The following is a 19,243-nucleotide window of genomic DNA, read 5'->3' on the forward strand; positions in this document are numbered from 1 at the left end:
ATTTATTTATTTATTTATTTATTTATTTATTTATTTATTTATTTATTAACTTATTTATTTTTCAAGACAGTTTCTTTGTGTAGCCCTGGCTGCCCTGGTATTAGCTCTGTACACAGGCTGGCCTCAAACTCACCAAGATCCACAGGCCTCTGCTTCCTCAGTGCTGGGATTAAAGGGGTGCTCTGCCACCAGTGCCATTGCCGCCACCTCCCAGTGAAATTTTGAATTTTTGAAGTCTTTTAAATTTTTTTAAAAATTGTGACTCTTTTTTTTTTGGTAAGGAATCTTTTTTTTTTTTTTTTAAACTGCTGTTACTACTGCAACAACAAAAACTACTACTACTATTGACAGGGTTTTTCTGCGTAGCCCTGGCTGTTCTGCAACTCACTTTGTAGACCAGGCTGGCCTTGGCTTTAAAGAAATCTGCTTACCTCTGCCTCTGGAGTGCTGGGATTAAAGGTATGCATGATGCCTGCTGACTCTGAGACTTTTAAAGTCGTACTGTATTTTATATTGTAGTATTAATATGAAGCCTTGGTGATAAAGAAAGAATGTTTATGGTGATGTAAATTTGTGTGTCATGTTGACAAGGGGTCAATTGTACTGTTTTTGTTTGTTTGAGGGAATGTCAATTGAGGAATTGCTCCTATTAGATTGACCAGCAGGCAAGTCTGAGGGCCATTGTCTTGATTAATGATCGTTTTGGGAGGGCATAGCCCACTGTGGACAGTGACACCTATAGCCAAGTAGGCCTGTATTGTGAAAGAAACAATTCCTCCATGGTCTCTGCTTCAGAAGATCATGGTCCTGCTCTGACTCTCTTCAGCGGCAGACTGTGGTGTGGAAGTGTAAGGGGAAACAAAACCTTTCCTTCCCAAGCTGCTTTTTGCTATGGTGTTGATCTTGGCAATAGAAAGCAAACCAGGGCACTCACTGATCCTAGGAGCTACGTTTCAGAAACAACATTTTTTTCAGTTTGTGTCCCAAATCAGGAACGAGCAGCCTTTCCAGCTAATGGGACAGGTAAAGTAAGAATTTCTTTCATGCCCCTCCAGGGCTGTCAGTGTTTATCTGATTTCGTTTTGTGGTCGGACTGGTTTGGTACTGATCATCGTTCCGAAGAAGGAATGAGAATTGTCTTCTCAAGTGTCTTAACTCCCTTTCATCTCCATTGTTGCAGAAGCATTCAACATGATCAGCACATTTGCTTGCATTGTAATTATTTGCTCAAAGGGCTCCTGGTGTGTTCAGACAAGTAATTGATTCTTTTTGTAAACTGTGGGGCAGGTAGAGACAATACCGCTTCACCCAGATCTCTTCAGGCCAAACAGCTCTGCTGCGATGATCAGCAGATCTTGTTCACAAAGCATACCTGGTCAAGCTGCTGCCTTAGAGCCGGCTTGGTTGTGGAGGATCGGTTCTGACATGATTTCTGTGTGTCCCTGTGGTATACATGTGTAGTACATGCATGAGTATGCAAATGTGTGACTGTACTTGCACATGAGCAAGCCAGAGTGTGATATAAGGTGCAGTCTTCCAGAGTTCTCCACCCTATTGTCTTGGCACAGAAAGACCCTGCTGTGAGTAGCTGTGCAAGCCAAGCAACTACTGTCTTGCAGAGTTTAGCTGTTTAGCTGTGACCTCTTGCAAATGATCAGCCCACCAGGGCTGACTGATGTTATACACACACGCACACACACACATGCACACCCAACACACGTATACAGGCTCTGTAGCCCTTCCAACTGACAGTGCTTCAGGTGGCCTGGCGAGGGGCCGTGTGTGTATATATATGTATGTATAGTGTAAAGCATGCTAGGGATGACTAGAGCAGAGTTCCGCCTCTGCAGCTGCAGGCAGAAGCCCTCATCCCTTTCGGTTAAGGCTTTCCAATTGTTGGAGGAAGAGTGCCTACAACCCTAGGGAACCCCAATAAATGGTCTGGTCCCCCAGAGTGAGCTTGGGCAGAATTATGCTTTGGTTTGTTGTTGAGACCTTGGGAGGAGGGATGGACATTGCTTTACAGGTGTTTGAAAAGGAGATTTTGACATGGTTTGTTCCCACAGGGCTGGTGGGGGTTAGTGGCTGGGGCAATCTAAGGTGAGGCCTCCTGGGAAGGGGATGTAGGTGCGGAACTCCCAGGATAGCAGTCTTCTGCCAGGTGGCATGAAGTGACATGCCTGCTTGGCAGGTCGAGACCACTCCATAGGCGGTGGTGTTGTGAGAACTGCTGTAGGTCTAGAACTGACATTACAAGCCCTAAGAGCAGCACAGGAGGGGACGGAGGTGTCTGCAAGCTCCACTCCCAGCATACCCTTTCCCGGGAGGAAAGGTACCCTCTCAGTCTGGATAACTGCCCATCCACGGGACAGGCTTGCTCTTCTGCACACATGCTGTTGTATCATGGATATCTTCTGTGAACTGATCCTCAGACTTTAGCCTCCAGAGCTCATTAGCACAGAATTAGGATTTCAGTGATTTTTCCCTCCCCTGAGGAATCAAGGAGGGATACAAATCTTGTTGTATCTGCTTTAAAGTAATCCAGACACACTTCCTCCTGTTTTGCTTTTCTCTTACCCGTTGACTGCTCTCTCCCTTTGCAGACACTCTTTCCATGTTTGTCTAACTCACTAAGATCCTCCAAAGCCTTTCCTACTTACACAGACCCTGCCCCACCAAACCTGCTAAAGCTCTGTGCCAGTCTCGAGGACCCTGCAGTGCCCCGTTGTTCCAAGTGTCTAGTGAATACTGACCTAGCAGGGCATGTGAACTGGACAGAATACATCGTTTTCCTCATACCTAGTTCCCTCACTGTGCCTGCCCCTATCCTTTAGTTCTCCAACACAATATCCATGCAGACCTCCACTGGTTATGACCCAGTATGTAATGGCTCATACAAGCTGTTCCATCAGGGACTGATTCCCCTTGCATTGCCTCAGGCGATGCAGCTGGAGTCTCAAGGATAGATATATGTAGACTGATCCCACCTGCTCCTGTATCGCATAGTCTTGAAAGCCAGGCTGCCTACTTAAAGTCTTTCCCTAATTCCAGCAACTGCAGTATTGAATATTCTCTGGTTACCATGGTCTCTCATACCAGACCACTGTTAATGGCCCCATCTAGCCAATTGTGGTTGTGAACGCCTTTAATCCCAGCACTCAGGAGGCAGATCTCTGTGAGTCTGAGGACAGCCTGGTCTACACAGTTTAAGGTTAGCCAGGGCTTTAGAGAGAGAGAAAGAGAGACCCTGTCTCAAAGCAAAACCAAAAACACCCTGTGTACATGCTGGCTCATGGATGTTGGATTTTCCCTTTCTCTTATCTTTTGTTACTTGTAGGTCATTCTTTCTCATTGTTAGCCAAGTTTTCTTTTCATATTTATTAAAAAATGTGAAATTACTTAAACATTTATTGAACCCATGCAGTACCAGGGGAGAGCAGACACTTTCTTTTGTTTTGAGACAGGGTCTCTCTGCATGTTCTTGGTTGTCCTGGGACTCACTCTGTAGAACAGGCTTTCTTCGAACTCAGAGATCTACCACCTGAGAGCTGGGATTAAAGGTGTGTGACACCAATGCCTGGCAGACAATCTTTAAAAACTCACAAGTCTCAGGAATTAGGTATAGGAAGATTTAGGTTTCAAAGAATTCCTTAGGAAGGTTTCCTGTTGCATTCCTTGTTGATCTGGGGCCTGGACCTGACTTTTAAAATTAACAAGTAGTTGTCTGCACAAAGTTTTGATGCCATTTCTTGAAACCATATAGTCTGAATTTTCTGTTCAGTATTGTAATCTTTTCTGTCTCAGTGACAGAAAACTCACCCTCATCCCCTATAAGCCTGGAAGTGAATCAAGAGCTTAAACTGAGTTCCCACAGACCCAGAAAGAGGTAGAGCTGCCCTGAGCTGAGTTAGAATAGCATGAGTCGTGCTGTCCAGCGTGAACACAAGTTCCCAGCAAGAAGCAAACTAAACTTTCTCAAAGACTATCAGCTGGGTTAGAGCTTCCATGATTTTGGAATGTTGTAGGTCCAGAGCCTGGACTTTTAGTTTGTAAACATCCAATCCTTGCCCACCAGTGTTAGACCTAATGTTCTGTGACTAGCAGAGAAAAACCCTTTGGAATGTATTGACAAAACTGCAGTTTCCACCAACCAAAAGGCTAAGTTCATCAGACAGTACCTGAGGCCTATGGCTGAGATTGCTTTGCTCTGCTGTAACTCCCAATTAATGTTTCTGAGACAGACGTGAGAAGAGCCTTGATTTATGACTTTGTTCTTTTACTACAAACACTTCATGAAGCAGCTCCACATTGGAACATGGAATTTGGCGTAATCTAAATCTGTCTTCCCAGACCATTGCCATTCATATTTGGCTCCAGAATAAACTTTTTCTTACCCCCTTTGAAGTGAGTTGTATTTCTAAGGTGAGGACCAGGAAGCATAAAACATGGTTGCTGTTACAAGACTCATTCTTGTTTTTTTATTTTTTATTTTTTTTGGTCTTTTATACCTCTAATCTTTTTTTTTTTTTTTTTTTTTTTTAATTATCATCAACATTATTAACATTATACATAGGGAGAATCTTAGGTGGCTTGGCTTGTTCCAAACAGAATTTCCTAAGGCTACAGAACAAAGTGGATTATACATCTCCCCGAAGGCCAGGCCATCAGAAAGTTGTGTTGTTGGGTGGAGGGAAAACCCACTGCTAACCTTTGCGTACTATCTGTTTTATAAATATTTACCTCCCTGGCCACCTGGTTACTTGTGCTGTGATGGCCAAGCTCAGCAGTGTCAGCAATCCAAAGTCCATCCTGAGTGAACCAAGAGTTTATTAGATCATGGGCGACCCTAAAGCAGCGCAAAGGAAGGTCAGCACCCAGCATTAACAATGACTTCCTCATAGCTGTGCAGATGGGTGGACCCTTCTTCCCGTCCTTCAGCTTTCTCCACCTTCAGCTTTCTCCGCCTATACACTCCAGCCCCTCTGGAGACCTGGAGGTCACATGCAGTTCAGGCAGAATAGCTGGATACTAAGGAATGTCAATAAGCTGAGCTGTGCTGATCTTTTTCAAGCAGGAACAGCTGAACTCTTAGAGATAGTATCTTTCTGGCTCAGGTTAGATTCAGCGTTAGGGTTAGAGTACAGTGGATCAGGCAGGCCTCTGATCCACCCTCATCCCTTGGCCTAGATTGGGTGCATCCTGTATCACTTATCTGATGAGACTGAGCACTTACATTCTGACAGGCACACGTTGCCAGCCATTAGTCTGTCAGCCATAAGCTGAACTGAAACAATACGAATGGTTAAAGCCTACCTACTCTCTCTGCCTCTTTATCCTTACTTCCTGTGCTAATGGGGTTCAAATCCAGGGCCTTCCATATCACAGGCAAATTCTCTATCCCTGAGCTATGCCATTGCTCCCATACCTATTTCCAATTAGCAGAAACCAGAAAAGAAATACAAAGAAAGGTTATGTTTAAGACTTTAAGTTAGCAACTAGAGGGGATTTTTGTTTAACTTGATCTTTTCTTCTAGGTTTGAAAAGTATCTCATCTTCATTAGAATTTCCTTGGCTTTTTCAAAGTCACCTGAAATAAATAAGAGACAAAAACATCAGGAAACAATAAAACCCAACAGCTGGTGGCTCCACTTGTGAGTGAGTGAGCCCAACAGGAACATTTGCCAGAGTCTAGATATATTTTTGGCTACCATAAGCAAGGAAGTAGAAGTGAGACCTACTGGGTAAAAGCCAGGGATGCTGTGAATGATCTTAGTCTCCCCCAGGAAAAATATTATTTCAGTCAGAATGCCAATAAGGTTGAGAAGCCCCAAATTCAGACAAATACAACACAGTGTAAAGTGCACTAAGGTGAAGGTCTTTGGAATCAACCCCAAGAATATTAAATATTAAAAATGATAAATTAATAAGGGGGCTGGGAGATGGCTCAGCGTAAGGTGCTTGAGCGTGAGGGTGTTTGCTGCACACAGAAGCAGAGAAAACCAGAGGCAGGTGGATCTCTGAGTTCAAGGCCATCCTGGTCTACAGAGTGAGTTCTAGGACAGCCAGGGCTACACAGTGAAACCTTGTCTCAAAAAGCCAAAAGATAAACTAGTGTATAGGAAATTTAGAGGATCTACCAATAAGTCTGCTTAGAGGATATTAAGTTACACAGTTGGTCTCTCATATTAGGCCACTGTTAAGACCCCATCTAGCCAAGTGTGGTGGTACAAACCTTTAATCCCAGCACAAAGGAGACAAGAGGCAGGCAGATCTCTGTTAAGTTGAGACCAGCCTGGTTTACATAGAAAGTTACCCAGAATTATAGATAGAAACCTTGTCTCAAACAAAACAAAACAAAACAAAACAACAAAAGAAACAAACCAGACCAAACTAAACCAAAGCAAGACCCCTATGTACATGCTGGCTCATGGATTTTGCATTTCCCCTTTCTCTGTATCTTTTGGTGCTTCCAGGTCACTCTTCCTCAGGCTACCCAAGTTTTCTTTTTTGTAAAAGATATGAATTTATTAGAAATGTGAACTTATTTAACATTTACTGAAGGGAGGGGGCTCGCTATAAACTCTCTACCCCTGAGAGAAAGCCTCAGTGTTTATAATTTCTACATTTAATACAGTGAAAGAGCTGGAGAGATGGTGCAATGGCTAAGAGCACCTGGGTTCAATTCCTAGTGCCCACATGGTAGTTGAAAACCAAGAATTGAGGGCACCAGGCACACATGTGGTATACATACATACATACATGCAGGCAAAACACTTATACACATAAATAAAAAAATTAAATGAGGAAAAATATTAAAATGAATAAGTCAAGTCTAAAAGGCCCAGGGAGTAAAGGCACTTACTTGCTGCTGAATCTGACAACTTGAGTTCGATCCCAGGAGACCATATGGTAGAAGAAAATAACCGACTCTTGAAGTTGTCCTCTGATCTCATGCATGCTCACACACTCATACACATACACACTAAATAAATGTAACAAAAAATTTAAAAAAAGGAATGAAATACCTTGTTCAAAAGCTCTGTTCAAATTGTCAGTAAATTCTTTCTGTTTAGCTGAAAGAGAAAAATCATTATTTTAATTTTTACATTTAAATAAACCTGTAATCACAATAAATAAATAAATTTCATTTGAGGATGAGGAAGAATGAGGTGAATGGTTCTTTGATCATAGGTCACAGTGAAAATTTAGCCTTATTTCCAATAATATATCATACATTTTCTGTTACAATTTTTTTTTTTGTACTACAATTTTTTTAGGCTACAATTGGGAAGATCATAATATTGAAGAGCATTGTCAAAGTTCTAGAAGACATGCAAGGTAATTTTCATGTGTAGGCTTATACGAATATGGTTCTGAGAGAATTTTAATATGCCCTGAAAGTTTGAAAGAAAAAGAACAGTGTAAATGAACTGCTTTAAATGTATATATTGATGATTACTAACTTGTAACCTAACCAATACCTTCAAGTTAAGTATTTGATGTGTGTTTGCAAGGCACTCCTCTAAGAAAGAATGCAAGGAAATCATAACCTTACCTACAATCACCATTTAAATCATACCTGCATTAGACCTGTGTGGTAGACCTTCATATAATAGACTTATTATATGAAGATAACACTTTGTGACCATGCTGCTCTACACACAGGAAGAATTTGGGTTCACGGTTTTACAACCTTTGCCCTTTTGTGGTGCTGAGGACTGTATAAGGCCTTATGCATGGTATGCAAAGACTCTGCTACTGTGAGCTAGACTCTCAATCCTTGCATCCTTTTGACACAGAGCTTCACTGTGTTGGCCAGGCTAGCCTTGAACTCACTATTCTCCTGCTTCTCTCTCTTGATTGCTGGATTATAGGTAGGTGCCACCATGCCTGTCTAGCATCTATTAAACACAGTACTGACAGGCTCTATGTACACTTTCACCCATGGCAGGTCAGGAGGCAATTGCCAATGTTTATAAAGTGGCTATGGAATCACCTAAAGGGGGAAAACGAAGGGAGAGATCTCCTAGTTTAGAGGCCCTGATGTTAAAAGTTTGGCTGGTGACCTGTGTTGCTTTGGAAGGTGGGGCCTAGCAGGAAGAGGTAGGACATTAGAGGCCTGGAAAAGGACCCTGAGACCCAGGCTCTGTTGTTTCTTTTTTTGGCTTCCGCCTTTCGGCACTCCTGCCATAGCCCCAGGAGCAACTGGGACAAACATGGACTGAACCTCTAAAACTGTGAGTCAAAGAAACCTCTTCTCTTCATTTCAGGTACTTTTTTATTGAGATAGAAAGATAATCAACACAGGAGTCAAGCATGTGTTTTGCCTATCTCTACCAAGCAGTCTTTCATATTTTAACACCCTACAATCATGGCATTCATTACCATTCATTACCAAGTGTTTTAGGAAACCACTTACAAATTATACAGCTATCCAGAAAGATGAAAACATTTCTATTACATTATATTTTAGAAGAGAAAAATGCCAAATGTAACATTTTCCTTTTGTTGCTCATTACAAAATGAGTTTTTTAAAAAAGATTTATTATTTATATAGTATTCTGCCTGCATGTGTGCATGCACACCAGAAGGGGGCACCAGATCTCACTTTAGGTGGTTATGAGCCACCACCATGTGGCTGTTGGGAATTGAACTCAGGACCTTTGGAAGAATAGCCAGTGCTCTTAACCTCTGAGCCTTCTCTCCAGTCAAACATGTGGGTTTTACAAATATGCAAAAATGACAGTTACAAAGATGTAACTATCGCCATTTATTTTTCTGTTTGAATGCTGAAACATAGAATAGAGGAGTGGCACATCTGTAATTGCAGCACCAAGGGGTGGAGGAAAGAGAATCAGTTAAAGTCATCCTCAGTTTCAATAGCAAGCTTCAGGCCAGCCTAGGATACATGAGACACTCCAGAAGATGAACAAAACCGTAACAAATCCTGTAGCAAAGAGGGTGGGCACGCTCAGTGGTTGAGCACTTACCCAACAGGTATTAAGTCTTTGGTTTACATCCCTAATACAAGAAAATTATTCAAGACTGTGCTAAAATCCAACCTGGCTGGGTGGTGGTGGTGCGCACCTTTAATCACAACATCTGGGAGGCAGAGGCAGATGCATCTCTGAGTTTGAGGCCAGCCTGTCTCAAACAAACAATCTAACCTGAGTTTTTGGCCGCTGTACTGCCTTACAGATTTGTGTATATATGTGTGTGTGCGCAATGTGTATATGCAGGTGCACACCCACCTGTGTGTATGTATGTGCATGTTTGTGTATCTGCATGTATGCAAATGTGCCAAGGCCAGAAGTCATTTGTGTATTATTCCTCAGGCACCATTATTTTTTATATTATTATTATTATACTTAGCTAGAGAGGGAGTTTGTGTGTGTGTAGGCATAAGGTTATTGTGTTATTCAAATGCTGATTTCTGTAACCCCTGTATCTGGTTACAATCCTTGTTCTGTGAATCTCCTGTCTCAATGTTGTGTAAACACTGCACCTCAATTATCCCGTTATGCCAATAAAGCAGCTCAGAGCCACTGTGTTTGTATGTATAAATATTTGTGTATGTATGTGTGTGCACGTTTATACATGTATTTGTATGTTTGTGCATGTGTGAGTGTGCATGTTTGTACACGTATTTGTGTTTGTGTGCTACAGCAGATGTGTGGCAGTCAGAGACAACTTGTGGGAGTCGTGCAGAAATCAAGTCCTCATGGTTGTGCAGCAAGCACACATGTACACAAATACCTTATCACTGAAGGCCTTGTCCTGTAGTTTCTGTGTGTCTGCCTCCCCACATATTTGGGCCAATTTTGTAAATTAGTTCTATACTTGCCTGGTTTTCTAGAGAACACTGAATGATACACAATGGAATGGGTTCTGAAGTACAAGGTTTCAGTGCCTGCTGGGCTGCATTTCTCTGTGATCTGGGGCATTCATTTTCCTCACTAGGGATAACAACAGAGAATATCTAGAGAATACCCTGAGTGAAGCAATCATTGTGATACACAGGATATGACTGTGTCCTTAGTTTAAGTGTATGTTCCATACGGTCAGTGTGACCAGGAGACAAAGAGCTCCTAGTATGACGATGATGGCCAACAGGTGTTTTTCTTCTTGTGTCCCCTGTAAAGTAGTCATGTACTCCCAAGGGATAAAGCATATTTGTCAGCATTTTATCTTTTACCTCTGACAGTGGATTCTATCTTTTCCATGCCAGCCTCGCTTTGAGTGTCTGAGAGTTTTTCATTGATTTCCATTATTTCCATAAGGAACTGACTGTCTGTTCCATAATTAGTCCCTTCAGGAATTTCTATTCCTTGGAGCTTTAGCTATTGGGGAGAAGAACAAGGAAGATGAGTCTGGTTAGGAAACAGGCCAGAGTCACGTAAATTCTGCTCACTACGTCAGAAATCAGGCATTCATGGGGGAAACCTGAATATCAGCTGGAGATGGAGCCATGAGCCTGCCTAGTACATGCTAAATAAGCACCAGAGTCACATGTCCAGCCTGGAAAACTTGAGCTATTCTGGTAATAAAGAAAGTATGGACTGAGACAAAAGTACTGGTACAGGACCTCTCGCTGAGCCATTTGTAGCTGGGCCCTGGAGAGTCACACCTCTACTTAGATGTTAAAATGAATGTTTATATACATTCTATTCAATTCTAAAACATCTAGATGTTCTTGCAAAAAAACTTCCCAAGTACTTTTATCATCATCAAACTTACAGAAATTAGGTGAAACAATGCAATCAGGAAAAGTTAAGATCTACAAAAGGATCCGGGCCTGTTGGTGCAGTCACATCCCCAGCTACTCTAGAGGCTAAGGCAGGAAGAACACAGGCTAAGTCTAGCTTAGCAGCTGAGTGAAACCATTTCAGAAAGTAAAAAGGCAGCCAGGGATACAGCTGAGTGAATTCAAAACCTAGCATTGTTAAAAAAAACAAACAACCCAAGCAAGCAAGCAAGCAAACCAAAGAAAAAGCTAGTAATTTCCACGCAGGGGCCACAGCTCAGTGGCAGAGCACGCGTTTAGCATGAGGCTCTAGGTCCAGTGCCCAGCACTGAAGGAAAAAAATTACAAAGGAGCTTTATGTGGGTGTGGTGAAGGGAGAGAATTAGAAACTTGAAGTCAGTCTGGGCTACACAGTGAAATTCTCTTTCAAAAGAAACAAAACAGATTTACAAAGAATACCAAGAAAATTATACTTGTATTTTTGAGGCTACTATCATTAGCTTCCTAGACTAGCCAGATCTCACACAGAAGTCATATAGATGGGTTGGAAAATCACCTTACAAGATATAGTCCTCTGCTCAGGGGAGCCTGAAGAGTCTTATAGGCATCATTCACTAGGGTCGAATGCTTCTCTGAGAAGTGTTTTTCAGTCTGTTCATAGAGATAAAAGTGGTTTTATTATCACAAGAGCCAGTCTGATTCCCAAAGTTTCATAACACAGTGATCGACAGGGATTTAAGGAATCTGGTTAAAGCAGAAGTGCTGTGGAATGAGTATTTTCAGCTGATGGGTTCTGTTATCTGGGAAGTCAGGTAACAGCTGTGAGAAAATGACATCCCTGGGATCTGGCTGAGTAGGGGCAGGCTGCCACAGGGTGGAGCTAGTAGCCCAACTGTTGCCTAGATCAACACTGCCACCCACCCACCCAGTTGTGCACAAATGTGGGGTGTGTTAGGGGTGGTCAGTAAATACCTGAGACTTTTGGCTGAAGAAATCTGGGTGGACAAGACGTTGTAGCTGCTGGTACCTGTGCTGAAGTTTCGTGGTATCAACCCTGAAGGATCGGTTGCTGGAAGGAAACAAGATGCCATTCATGCAACAACATTTATTTACTAGGGTCTGGCTCTGCTCTTGGGGAGGATGTAATAAACATATAAACAAAGGTCATTTTTTAAAGATGTGGTAGTTGTAATGAAGGAAAACTGAACAGGATCAGAACAGACGGTAAATGCATGACACTGGAGAGGAGACTTGAATGGTGGCACTACTGAATGACTGAAGGTCAGAAAGGGATGTGAGTGGAGAGAATGTAAATGCAAAGACAGTGAAGCGACTTCAGGATTGAAGCTTGAATAATTAAGGGGTAAGGTTAATGTGATCCATTGAAAGCAACCAGTGACGGATGAGACTGTGTTCTAGAGCTCAGAGTTCTTGCCCTCGATTCCTACCTTATCTACCTACCTACCTGTCTGTCTGTCTATCTATCTGTTTATTTTTCTGTGCTGAAGACTGATCTAGGCTCTTTGGCATGCTGGGCAAGGACCTTAGCATCAAGCCACTTCCTTGCCTGTACCAGACCTCCTTTTACTTTCATTTTGAGACAGGGTTTCTTAACTAAGGTACCTAAGTGAACTTTGAAGTCACTCTATAGCCCATGCCTGCCCTGACCTGCAATAAGCCTGCTTTAGCCTCCCTGATAGCTGGGATTACAGATCTGTCACCAGGTCTAGAGCCTTAGCTATTATGTGTGTGTGTGTGTGAGGGAGGGAGGGAGGGAGAGAGAGAGAAATGAAGAGAGAGAAATGGAGAGAGAGATAGGGAGGGAGGAAGGGAGGTAAAGAGATCTTGAGTACCCCAGGCTGGCCTCAAACTTGCTATATAGCCAAGAATTCCTGTGCCCAGGACCGCACTCGGCCCTCCCACTTTAATCTAATCTTTAGTTCAACTCTGCTAACACTTGTGTACCCCTCCCATCTCCAGAAAAAGAGGCAACAAACCACACCAAACATTTCTTGATCTCTCTCTCTCAGCTTGAATTAAAATTTTGGTTTCCTGAGACAAGGTCTCATTGCTTAGCCTATGTTGGCCTCCAGTTTGTGACCCTTATCCTTTAGCCTCCTGAATACTGAGATTCTAGGCATATGCCACCACTTTTGGTTTGTTTTATTCTTAACTGCTTTTGATTTTTGAGACCTAGTCCCATGTAGCCTAGAGTCTCATCAAACTTGCTGTTATAGCTCAGGTTGCCCTCAAATTTGTAATCCTCCTGCCTTACCCTTGAGGGCTGGGTTCACAGGTAGACACCAACACACCTGACTTGTTTTATTTTTATTTTCTTCTTAAAAAAATTATTTATTTGAGGCTGGGTACAGTGGTACACACCTTTAGTCCCAGCACTCAGAAGGCAGAGGCAGGCAAATCTCTGTAAGTTCTTCGAGGCCAGCCTGGTCTATAAAGAGAGTTCCAGGGCAGCCTACTGTTACACAGAGAAACCCTGTCTCGAAAAACCTTAAAAAATTTTTTTTTGAGACGAGATGTTTCCTATTTTAGTGATTGGGCTCCAACTGGGAAATCCTCCTACCTTTGTCTTGCATGCGTTTATTGGGGCGGCAGAGGCAGGTGGATGTCTATGAGTTCCAGGCCAGGCAAAACTACAGGGTGACAGGGTGAGACTATGTTGAAAGAAAGAGAGGAAAGAAAAAAAATAAGAGAGAGAAATAAATAGATCAAGAAAGACAAAGAAAAAGAAAGAAAACCAAACAAAAAAACTCCTTCCTCTTTCTGCTTTCCTTTTCCACAAGCCCCGCCCCTCAAACCTCCCTATACTGTAAACTTGTCCTTTTTTTTGTTGTTGATGGTGGTTAAAAACAGCGCCCTCGCAGCAGAGACAAGTCTTGAATTCTTGATCCACTTCCCAAGTGCTCGGATTACAGACATCAGCAACTTTACTCCTAGTCCCTTTAATCGCCGACTCCACCCTCATCTTCATCTTCCCTCCAGTCTGCAACTTTATTTCTTCTCCCTCTCAGGAAAACTAAACTCTCACTAGGCACTATATTATAATATGACCTATACGCTTGTTAATCTTTTTACCAGTTTTGAATCAGTCTCGGTAAATTGCCCAGGCTGGCTTTGAACTGTGGGCCTCCGGCCTCAGTCTCCCTGCTGCACAGATGCCTGGGTCGCTAGGGTTACGCCTGGCTGCCTGTCTTATTTCTCGGGCCATAAGAACTTCCGAATCCCGACCCGCCCTCCCGTCACACCGCGCCGCCCGTACCAATTCATGAGGCTGAAGTAGTCCCGAGCGGGGTCAGGAGGCTGCAGCGCGCGGCAGCGTGTGCAGAAGAACTCATCCCCACACCCGGCCCCCCTCGCGCTGCCGCAGTTCCAGCACGGCGGCGCACTGCCCTTCCCCGAGGCAGCACTGACGCTCAGCGGTCTCCTTCCCAGGAACCCCGCCAGACGCACTTCCCACAAGCAAAACAAGGCCCCGGCCCTGCTGCCCCACATCCGGACAGCCGTCTGCAGGCCTGGGTCTTCAGACCCCGAGGGAAAGGAGGAAGCAGCGATTCGCTGCTGATTGGTTAGGGAGCCTTGGAGGCGGGATTAGCCGCGGGAAACCGAGAGGCCGAGTCCCGTTCTGCATTGTAAACTACAACTCCCAGCAAGCCCTGGGGCTAAGGGAGACGGTCACATTCGGGCTTCCTTATTGGTCCTGCCGAGAAGGAAGACGTTTTGATTGGCTGAGGGTGGAGTTTGTATCGGTAGGTTTAGCGCCACGCCACTGGCTGCGCGTTTGGGGTGTTTGTGGCTCCTGGTGGTCTCACGCGGTGAGTCTTAGTGGGAAACGCTGCGCGGGTGGTTGTGTGTTCGAATACTGTTTCAGAGCCTTATGCAAGTGGGCCCTCCGCAGCTTCCGCGTTGTCTGCTTACTTGTACATGTGAGAGGGCGCTGTGTGTAGGCGACTCTTCCTCTTTAGCTGCTCTTCGAGGGGAAGTTCACTTTCCTTTTTATTTACGAGTTGAAACAGGTCTGGACACATGGTTAGGCAGAGCGTTGGGACTTTCATGCCAGAGCAAAGTGGTTTCATGGCGAACATTATAAATGTTAGTGATCATGCCAGCCCCTAGATTTATTCTTCCCAAATACCTACCTGGGAACCCAGTCTTTGCCGCTAGGCTCTGCAGGAACTGGAGAGGTTACGTAAGCCTACGTGTTGGGTTCAGTGGCAAGGAGTGGATAGGAGGCCACCAGCCATTCTCAGCTTCTGTAGAGGAAGGAAAGATGGTGTAATGCTCTGTTAATGGCCTCTGGAATTCTGTTCGTAAGTCTGGAATTTTGTTGTTTTTACTTTGTTTGTTTTTGTTTGTTTCAGTCATGAATGGCCCTGCCTTTCTTTTTGAGGTGATCATAATGTGCTTGTTCCTTTAAATCTTGTTTTTAAAAATCTTGTGTCTAGGGCTGGAGAGATGGCTCAGAGGTTAGGCGCAGTGGCTGCTCTTCCAGAGGTCCTGAGTTCAATTTCCCAGCAGCCACATGGTGCCCCACAACCATCTATAATGAGATCAGGTCTACATGCAGACAGAACATTGTATCCATAATAAATAAATCTTAAAAATAAAAAACCTTATGTCTGTGTAAGTCTATGCAGTTCTCACGGAGGCCAGCAGAAGGCACTGTATCCCCCCTCCAAGAGCTGGAATTACAGTTTTCTGTGAGCTCCCGGATGTGGGTGCTGGGAACTGAACTCAAAAGAGCAAACTGTGCTCTTACCTGCAGCTATGCCTCTCTAGCCCCTTGTACCCATTCTTCACTTTGTTTGTATGTTTGATGATCCTGGGCATGGAATCTGGACTTTGCATCTGTCAGGCAAGCGATCTACCATCTACCATTTGATACCATCCGCATTCCTTGCCGAGTTTTGGACAAAGAGTTATTTTATTTTTAATTATCGTATGTGCGTGGGATGTGCAGATGTGAATGCTGATGCCTGCAGAGGCCAAGAGCCGCTTCAGATCCGCTGGAGTTGGAGTTTCAGGCAGTCTTGAGGTGCCATACTTGGGTGCTGGGAACTCCCGGAACTTGGTCTCTGCAAGAACAGTATGTGCTCTTTGCTGCTGAGTTGTCTCAACAGCTCCCATTCTTCCCTCCTGAATTTTAAGCCTTGGACTCTTGTCTTTGAGGTTGGATATGAAGAGTCAGCAGTCCCAAGGCTGCAGCTCCTCCAAGGCCCATGGCAGCGGTACCTGTTCACAGTCCCAGGGTGGCTTAAGCCAGTCCCAAGGCACCTGCTCTCCGTTGCACGACCTCTCCTCACAGTATCAGGGCACATCCGGTTCTTCTACCAGCACGGTGCCATCTTCCAGCCAGTCGTCTCACTCCAGCTCTGGGACACTGAGCTCTTTAGAGACAGTGTCCACTCAGGAACTCTGTTCTATTCCCGAGGACCAAGAACCCGAGGAGCCTGGTCCTGTCCCTTGGGCCCGGCTGTGGGCTCTGCAGGATGGATTCTCTAATCTGGGTAAGGTATTTTGTTATGTAAAATAGCGTACCATTCAAAGAAACAGAAGGTGGTTCCAGGTGTTGCAACAGAAACTTCAGTGCCCTGTAACTGGTTGGGGGTGAGAAAATAGTTTAAAAAGTTAAAATAGAAAATAGAGGCTGTGGTGGAGTGCATGGTTGTCCTCTTCAGAGTGAGGGCCAAACTTAGGCTTTATGCGTGGTAGAGAGCTCTAACACTGAGCTACATCGTAGTCCTATCCAGGCTTTACTCATCTGTTTTTGAGACAGGGAATTCTGCAGCCAGGTAGTCTTGGAACTCACTGTGTAATGCCTTGTGGCCTTGAACTTGCATTGACCTTTTTGTCTCAGTTTACTGAGTAGCTGGGATTACACATATCCACCATACCTGGTTCAGATTTTATATCTGCATGTGGATATCCAGTTAATCCAGAGCTATTTCTGAAAGATACTTCTATTAGCCAGAGTTCTCTAGGGGAACAGAACTGATAGAATAAATATGTATACGTGTGTGTGTGTGTGTGTGTATATATTCATATGTGTATGAATATTCATACATGCGTGATAATTAGAGTGGCTTACATGCTGTTGTTCCAGCTATTCCAATGATGGCTACCCACGGCAGATCCAAGAATCCAGCAGCTCAGTCTGAAAGGCTGAGTGATAATTGTCTCAGCTTGTCTTCAGTATATACCTACCAGAATTCCGTAGAAATAGGCTCTAATGCCAGTGAAGGAATGAACTTGCCAGTAAGAGTGAGAGCAAGTAGGCAAACAGAGAGCAAGCTTCTTTCATGTCCTTTATATAGACTGCCAGCAGAAGGGGTAGTCCAGATTAGAGGTGGATACTCCCACCTTAAAGATCTTGATTAGCTAAGAAGTGAAACCAGAAGGCAGAGGCAGGTGGAACTCTTAGTTTGAGTCTAGCCTGGGAGTTCCATGATAGCTAAGGCTACAAAGAGAAGTCTTGTCTCACAACAGAAAAACAAAAGCAAACAAGAAAAAAAATTATGAGGGGATTTATTGAATTGGTTTACACAATATGGCTTGGAGAGTCCATTAATAGTTCTGACACGATGGAAAGACAGAGAGAGCCACAGAGCTGCTCAGTCCACGAGGTTGAATGTCTCAGCAGTCCTAATTTGGCACTGACACTGACAGCCTGGAGGGTTTCTGGAGAGATGCCGATCTTCAGTCTGTATTGGAAACCAAAGAAGCAGCAAAGGGTGGTAGTAGAAAGAATGAGGTAGATGCACTTACCAGCAAGAAGTGAAGTCATGCAAGCAAACAGCACTTTTTCCCTTGGCTCTTTTCTGTCTTGGCTCATGGAAGGTGCCACACACTCTGGAATAAAGTCCCTTCAGCTAATTCTTCGTAGATCTACCCTCTGTTTCTTAGTTGTTTTCAGATTCATTCAGTTGGCAGTACACCCTGCAAGAATGAATAGTTAATAACCTATGAATGTGGGGCATAATAATCTATGATAATAGGTTCTATTATCTATAATAATAATCTGTGAATATGGGGTATCTTCCCAGAATTCAGCCTTTCTTTGTACAATGTTTTGTATGTTTGTTTTTTTTTTGTTGTTGTTGTTGTTGTTGTTTTATGAAACTCATCTATTTGCTATGTCAATGAGGCTAACTGTAAACCCCTGAACCTCTTCACTGACTTTGTTTATTTGGGGGACAAAGCCTTAGTTTTTAGCCTATACTAGCTTGGAACTCACTAAGTAGACTATTGTAGCCTTGAACTCATAGCAGTTTTGCCTCAGCCTCCTGAATGCTAGGTTACAGGTGAGGACTGTAGACATTGCTACTTACTATACCTTGCTACCAATTTTTGAGCATTTTTGAATCTGCATTTATAAGGGATATTGGTTTGTAGCTTTCAGAATGAGTTGAGAAGGTTCATTTTTTCCTTTCCTTCTGTTTCTTCTTTCCCTCTTCTTCCCTTCTTTTATTTCTTGTTCTTCAAGCAATTCTCTTGTCTCTATTTCTTTTGTTTTCTTGAGAGTTTCATGTAGCTCATACTGACCTCACACAGTATATGTAGCCAAGGATGACCTTGAACTCCTGATCTTTCTGCCTGCACCTTCCGGAATGCTGAGATTACTGGTGTGCACCCCCATTCCTGACTGTGGTCTGATCTGCACTCTTTTTATTATTGTTGTTTGTTTGTTTTTGAGACGGTCTCTCTACAGAGCCCTGTTGTCCTGGAACTCACTATGTAGATCAGGCTGTCCTTGAACTTACAGAGATCCCCCTGCCTCTGCCTCCTCTCGATGGGAGTAAAGGTGTGTGCCATCACTGCCCTGCCAGGAGCTACACTCTTTGAATACAATATTCATAGCTGTCCTCATGGACTTCATGTTCTAATGGGGAAAATCAGGAAGACTGTACAAAGGATTAAAATAAGGGCCCATTTTTATAGAGTATCAGAGCAGGACATTATTATGATCGATGAGGTAGTGAGCTTGGAGTTTGCTTGTATCAAAAGCTTAGTGGAAGATATGTCCAAACTCATTTTTGGCTTGTATTTGACTCAACACAAAAGGAGAGAGGAAACGAGCCATTTATATAGTTGGAAATATCGTGTGACACTGTTTCTAGGAGAAGTGAACAAATGTCTCTTTCTCCCAGCTAGGAAACTGATGACAGAACAAAGTATGGAGAGCACTGAAGTCCAGCTTGGTCAACTGATGAGTTCTTTTTGTTTTTCTTTTTTGAGACAGCGTTTCTCTGTGTAGCCCTGGCTGTCCTGGAACTCACTCTGTAGACCAGGCTGTCTTTGAACTCAGAGATCAGGCTTCCTCTGCCTCCCGAGTGTTGGGATTAAAGGTGTACACCACCACTGACTGCTTGGCTTTATTTGAGAAGTTTTAGTGGCTGCTTTTCATTTCATGGTTATGAATAATCGTCAATTATTTAACCCAGTGTTACAGTCTGGTGTAGTGGCACATGCCTGTAATCTTGGCAC

At 43.6% G+C, this 19,243-nt stretch overlaps 2 protein-coding genes across 6 annotated transcripts in view; one reads left to right on the top strand and one right to left on the bottom strand.

The window, feature by feature from the left end:
• Positions 1–4,452: 4,452 nt before the first annotated feature.
• On the bottom strand, positions 4,453–14,305 carry Hscb (HscB mitochondrial iron-sulfur cluster cochaperone). Of its 2 annotated transcripts, XM_055606450.1 has the most exons (6): positions 14,022–14,305; positions 11,717–11,813; positions 11,306–11,395; positions 10,196–10,340; positions 7,026–7,073; positions 4,453–5,587 (listed from the first exon to the last, which is right to left on the bottom strand). In XM_055606450.1, the coding sequence occupies exons 1-6, from the start codon at positions 14,252–14,254 to the stop codon at positions 5,496–5,498; spliced, it is 705 nt and encodes a 234-aa protein (XP_055462425.1). In that variant the 5' UTR covers positions 14,255–14,305; the 3' UTR covers positions 4,453–5,495. The 2 variants fall into 2 exon arrangements, with proteins under 2 accessions (XP_055462425.1, XP_055462426.1); XM_055606451.1 differs by lacking the exons at positions 4,453–5,587; positions 7,026–7,073 and having other exon boundaries at positions 10,270–10,340; positions 11,301–11,395.
• Positions 14,306–14,522: 217 nt separating this feature from the next.
• Positions 14,523–19,243, top strand: part of Chek2 (checkpoint kinase 2) — a 34,582-nt gene continuing 29,861 nt past the window's right edge. For 3 of the 4 annotated variants that reach the window (XM_055606152.1, XM_055606154.1, XM_055606155.1), the window contains exons 1-2: positions 14,997–15,069; positions 15,929–16,266. In XM_055606152.1, the coding sequence (XP_055462127.1) occupies positions 15,936–16,266 (331 nt within the window). In that variant the 5' untranslated portion in view covers positions 14,997–15,069; positions 15,929–15,935. Of the gene's footprint in view, positions 14,575–14,996; positions 15,070–15,928; positions 16,267–19,243 lie in introns of those variants that run through there. The other variant, XM_055606153.1, reaches the window with a different exon arrangement.

This window comes from Psammomys obesus, unplaced genomic scaffold (assembly GCF_907164565.1).
Source record: "Psammomys obesus unplaced genomic scaffold, mPsaObe1.curated_primary_1811, whole genome shotgun sequence".
NCBI lineage: Eukaryota > Metazoa > Chordata > Mammalia > Rodentia > Muridae > Psammomys > Psammomys obesus.